The following is a 5,996-nucleotide window of genomic DNA, read 5'->3' as shown; positions in this document are numbered from 1 at the left end:
GGGATGTCAGTGCCTGATTGTTCCGACGCAGGATGGGATAAGGCGTGGCAGGCCGAGAGCAGACACCGTCCGTGACTTGATCAATGAAGGAGAGCACTCTTCCAGCCGAATACGCTGCAATATCTGCAACAGGGTCTTTCCACGAGAGAAATCCCTGCAGGCCCACAAACGAACTCATACTGGTGAGTAAAGGGAAGGCATGAGTATCTGGTGTGAGCAGGGAAGGAATTAAAACAACAGACAAACCCAACCACAAAAAAACCCCCACCAAACCCAACCTGTTAATATTTTATGGTAACTGTTAAATTAGTCATACTCTTCTTCCAGTGCTTGTTAGTGTAATCAAAGTCTTTGCAACTCTGTTTGACATGGGAAAGTGTAGCAGCAGTGTGGGCTATAACAGTACAGGCAAATTGTGTAAATATTTTATCTGCTGCTGTCACAGGCTTCTTTTGTAAGAGGGAAAATGCATGAGCTTGGTGCTCTGTACGTGGTAGCACTTTTTATTCTGGTTCTCTCTGTGATTTGTTTGCTTCTTGCTGGTGTATTTTTCACAGAACAATTGAAGTTAAGCTGTAAGAGAAGACAGTAGCTTAAACAGAGTAATAACTTAGAGGTGCAGCTTAAATGTTGAGCAAAGAGCTCAAATGCTTAATGCAGCTGTTTCTCTCACCACCTAGAACTCTGGGGTGCAGGTGGTCACACTAATTTACTGGACTGCGTGTAGAAGGTAGTGAGCAGTTGTATTAAAATGCAGGATCAACTCCGTACCTAGCTGAGCTTGAACTGAACAGGAGATGCTGGGTTTTTTAATCAAGACAAATACTTTTTTTTTTTCCCTTCGTGGTCCAACAGGACTCTATTTGCAATAAAGAGTGAACTAATGTAGTTGACAATACAGACACAACCACCAACACACCCCCCAGAAAAACCTTGGCTCCCATGGTCTCTTTTACTGACACAAGTGACTAAAGATGATCTAGATAATATTAAACAGCTGTTTCCGTGTGCTGTTTGGTCAAAAGGTGTTTTTATTTCACTTGGTTGTATTAGGTGTTGAACTTGTATGAACCACTTAACTGAGCAGAGCTTACCCTGGTGTTATTCCTCTGACTTAGTAAGTCAGCGTCACTCTTGTTCTCTCGTCCTTCCTGAGGAGCGGTGGCATGGCATGCCTTGGTGTAGTTGCATGCGGTCAGATCCTCCTGTGGGAGGAAACACCTGCTACCACTGTTCTTTCACTTTGCATGGGGATGTTTTCCTCGACGACTGGCCTAAGAAAACTTTCTTGGCTTAAGTCTCAAATAAGTGTCTCTTGTGACCTCTGTGTATGCGTTACAGCGTTTCTCAAATAGCCTTCCCTAATGAGATATTTCTACAGCTTCCTATGTTACTCTACTCTTGACCTCAGTTATTTTGCTCTAATTCAGGTGATGTTAAGGATAAAATTTATCTGGTTGCAACTTGAATTAGGTTTCTTGTCCATTTACTCATTTCACTTCATCTATTTCTTGCTCTATATGTGCATGGTTTCATGGGACAAGGCTTCTGTAGTGCTATGCAAGAGGCTTAAATCAGAAAAAATGACAAGGAAAAATCTAATTTGGGGTTTGTCTTGTTTAGTTGGTTGGTTTTTTTCCTCTGGGAATAACTGTATGATCCAGTGGCACTGAGCATGTGCTTCAAAGTAAGTATTGGCTTCAGGTGCAAGTGGATCTCTGCTATTTGGGCTTTTTAAGTAGGTGCAAGTGTCTTGAGCAGGTAGAAGGAGAACCTTTGCAAATCTGAAGCCAGGGACCACCACTGGAAACTATGACTCTTCTTTTATATTTAGCTTCGTAAATCTGTTCTGTTACTGTTTTTAAGGTGAAAGGCCTTATCTGTGTGACTATCCAGATTGTGGGAAAGCCTTTGTTCAGAGTGGGCAGCTCAAAACTCACCAGCGTCTCCACACGGGGGAGAAACCTTTCGTCTGCTCAGAGAATGGTGAGCCATCAAAGAACAATTTGCAGCTTTCAGAACCAGGGTCAGTCTTTTACTGGAAATGTATGCACACCTATGTGGTAAAGATCCATAAAAGCTTCAGATTTTAATTTTGGAGGAGCTTCTAGGGGAGGGAGGAGCCACGCAGGACCTGCATAATCATGCCAGTATGTATCTAAAGATTCCATGTGTTGTTATGCAAGTAGGCTATCAGTAATTCTGTCAGCTGATAATAATGTATAAAATGATGGGTCATATTTTGTACCGTGCAATTAGAGGTTGCAGTTTTCAACCAAACCCACGGTTTTGTGCGTGAGGAAGGCTGGATTCAGCAGCATCTTCCTCCCACAAATGCTGTGCTTACTCCTTGGTTGGCTGCTTTCCATAACACGTCCCTCATTGTTGCTTCATGTTTTTTAAGGCTGTTTGAGCAGATTCACGCATGCAAACCGTCATTGCCCCAAACACCCATATGCCCGACTGAGGAGGGAAGAGCTCACGGACAGGCTGAGTAAGAAGCAGACTGCTGACAATAAAGCAGTAGCTGAGTGGCTAGCAAAGTAAGTTCCGTCACGTGTCATCTTTCTCTAGATCCTTACAAGGGTGGCGTGAGAAAGCATTTTATTCTTAGGGGCAAAACACCCTCAACAAACCAAAGCCAGGTGTTCCTCCAGTGCAACCTTACCTGTCCTTGATGAGGTGCTGACTCCCAGTCAAGACAAAGTTCCTCATGAGACTTTTTCTTATCTTTGGTTTTTGTTCTCTCCTTAGATGCTTCTCTTTGCTTGATCAACACCTGCTAATACCTTGTTAGTTAGTGCTACAGTCTTGCTGAATTTGCATCTGTATATGAGGGACAACAGTTGTCTTTGCCTAAGGAGAAACGCCTGCTGGGAACACCTCCTAGAGGAGAAATCTGTTATAGATGTTCTCTTGGGCACTTGACGGTTAAAATACTAAATAAAGGAGGCTCCTTACAGCTTAAATACTACCATATAAGGGCTGAAAAAGAAAGCCAAATGCACTGCTTAGTCCGATGGGAGCTTGTACTCGGGGAGGTTTTTACCAGCTTCGAATTGTTTGTGTGGGAGTCGGTCGTATGTATTTTAAAAGCATTCTCCATGTTTGATTTTGCAGATACTGGGAGACTAGAGAACAGCGTGCTCCTGCTTTGAAAACTAAAGCAATCCAGAAAACGGACCAGGAACAGCAGGACCCAATGGAGTATCTTCAGTCCGATGAAGAGGAGGATGATGAAGAGAAAAACAGCGCTCATTCAGCTGCTTGCCACCGCCGCCTCCAGGAACAGCGTGAACGCATGCACGGCGCACTGGCTCTCATTGAGCTTGCAAACCTAGCTGTGGCACCGCTTCGGCAGTAGATAGGAGCAGAGTCTGCCTGTTCGTCCCGGTGGCACTTAACCAGTTAGATCCTGAGCATAAGCTAAGGCACCTTATTTGCTTATCATAGGCTGCTATTCTGTAGATTTTATGAAGAATGTTGTTGCCCCATAACATGGGGTGAGAGAATTGCACTTTTTGTAAGGTAAAAGACAGATGTAAAGTTTCTAAGTATTTTGTAAATACAGGACTGCATAATGCAGGGTTGACAAATTTACGTGTTGTGGGAACCTAGATTTTGCAAGGTTAACTCATTTATTTGAGGCAGTTTTCATAGGAAGCACTTTCTGGACAAAGTGTTTGCGATTAGCAGAATGGTACACGTGGCCAAAGAAGGCTGACAAATAGGAGTATTTATCTGACAATGTAAGCGAATTTATATTAAGTGGTAAGTCTGAAGACACTGTTAGTTAGCGATGACACTGGTTCTCTAATGCTGGTATATCTTCACCTAGTACCTCTGAGGTGGAAGGCAAAGCTTAGTCATCTCAAGTTGTAGAGGGGAAGAAACTGCTTCGGTGCAGGAAAATGTCAGATGGTTCAGGATCTTCACTGTGACTGCTCAAGGTATGAGGTTTGACTTTGCTGGTTCACTTCTTGTGAATTGATTGCAGCAGAACCTTTTGGAAGCACTTGTTATTCCTAGCGTGGGATGTTAGGAGCTTTTGCACATTGTTGGGTTGTTGTTGGGAAAATGATTAGTCTTGCAAAGTCTAGACAAAGGTAAACAATTGGTAGTATTTTTTTTCTTTTTCAGATATTTTTGGACCCTGTAGTGATTTGGCACTTGATTTCGTCAGTAAAGGGGATATTTACAGGGTGGTGTGGATTTGTAGTGAACTATTCTAGGTCTCTTATTAGCAAACACTAAGTTTTAAAGTATTGCTTTTATATGATTATTTGCAGATAGAAGCCTCCGTACTTCCTGTGCGTAAAAGCCACCTTATTGCTTTATTCAGGATGACTTGCCAATTTTGTGTTCACTAACCGTAGTACAGCTGTCAATTAAACACTGCAGAAAAATATTCACTATACAACTAGAAAATAGGCTTCCAAAGATAGTTACAAGTGTGTTAACAGTGTGGTTTTACGTATTTCCCAAATAAATGAAGTTACAGATGCTGCCTAGTACTCAGATGCTGATATAAAAAGTTTAGCAGGGTATCTCGTTACTTTGTGAATGTTGTGCACGTTCAGACAGCGTTGTCTCATGGTGAACTTTTTCCTTTTGAGGGTAACCGGAGATTCTTAACGTGCTAACAAAACTGTGTTTTCAGATGGGACTTGATGTGCGTGTGGTTTTTGTAGGGATTTTGTTGTTGTTGTTGGTTTTTTAAGCTACTGCTGTAGGGGATGTTAATAATCCATATTTACTGACCTGCTTGCTTTAGCTCCTTCCTCTTGTTGAAGGTCAGGGAATTCAAATGAGAAGGGAAGCAACTTTCCCTCTCGCTTAAACAAGAGGAAGAAATCATTTTACCAATCACTTGATATAGACTGACCAGATGCATACAGCACTTCCGGAGAAGTAGTGTGATTTTACACCAGAAACTGCAGCTGTTGGATTATGTTCTCTGATAATTGTTAACCTGTTGTGGTTGAAAATCTCATTAACCCAGTTTGTTTAATCATGTATTGATGCACTTAACTGAAGAGTAATTGAATAATTTAAAAATCACTTTCATTGAATGTAAATAATTTTGCACCAGTGATACGGTTTAACTTATGCCTTCAGCTCCTAAACTTAGCTGACATCATCAGGGTAATTTGTTTCTGTTTTAAGTCTCTTAGGCTTAAAAATAGGAAACGCTGTAGTCACTCTAGGCTTCTTAGCCTATGTAAAACTGGTAATTTGCGTGTGTGGGTTTTGAATTTCTCAAGGAAGTTACGTGCTTTTGACTGTTCAGTTGGCTGCAAGCAAGTAGTCTGATCCCGAAGTGAGCCCCGAGCTCTGTTGCACTTGAGTCATAACTCAGAAATGCTCTTGAGTCCTGTCGCAAGGGCACGAGACGGTGTAATTGCCAGCCAGTTGCAGACTGGAGTCATAACTTAGTTCATCAGGACTGATTTTGAGTGTTTGTTTTGTTTTTCCACCCCAGTCAGCTGTAATGCTCTGGGCAACTTGCAGCCTATTTTTTCAGGTGTGAGTACACAGAATTGTACTTGGCTGTAGGCAAAACTCAGACAGCTGAAGCAGTTTTGTGTTGTGACAAGTTTTGGGTAAAATACCAAGTGAAAAAGAAACCGAGATGTGAAAGACTGCATTTTGTTTTATTAAGAAATGATGACATGTGAGAAATCTTGAAGTGTTCAGTGCTTCGAAAGATTAAATTGTAGTTTGGCATGACTTAACAGCAAAAGAGTGGATGTGCTGTCGTGTTAATAGATGCTTTGAATAAAAACCTGATTTAATTTTCACGTTTAGCGTGTCCTGTTTGTTCACGGTTAAATACTTGGGCTCTCCCTCGTGTCTGCAATCCTTGCAGAGCACGAAGGTGTTTATTTTCCCTGTCTGCTGAAACTTGACACAAGTTAACGACTCAAAGCAAGTTTTTTAGAGTGGTGGGGGTTTTTTTTCCTACCGTTTGACAAAGGTGTGGGATCTCTTCAGAA

The 5,996-nt window shown here is 41.8% G+C and overlaps 1 protein-coding gene across 1 annotated transcript; it reads left to right on the top strand.

The window, feature by feature from the left end:
- Positions 1 to 31: 31 nt before the first annotated feature.
- ZNF367 (zinc finger protein 367) lies at positions 32 to 3,611 on the top strand (the record flags this gene model as incomplete). The annotated part of the gene is made up of 4 exons (XM_010145580.1): positions 32 to 182; positions 1,867 to 1,986; positions 2,405 to 2,543; positions 3,121 to 3,611. Coding segments are annotated over 4 exons (654 nt in total), but the record flags the coding sequence as incomplete, so codon positions are not given.
- Positions 3,612 to 5,996: the final 2,385 nt, after the last annotated feature.

The sequence above is a fragment of the Buceros rhinoceros genome, unplaced genomic scaffold, assembly GCF_000710305.1.
Source record: "Buceros rhinoceros silvestris isolate BGI_N320 unplaced genomic scaffold, ASM71030v1 scaffold42271, whole genome shotgun sequence".
NCBI lineage: Eukaryota > Metazoa > Chordata > Aves > Bucerotiformes > Bucerotidae > Buceros > Buceros rhinoceros.
This window is presented reverse-complemented; position numbering and strand designations above follow the sequence as displayed.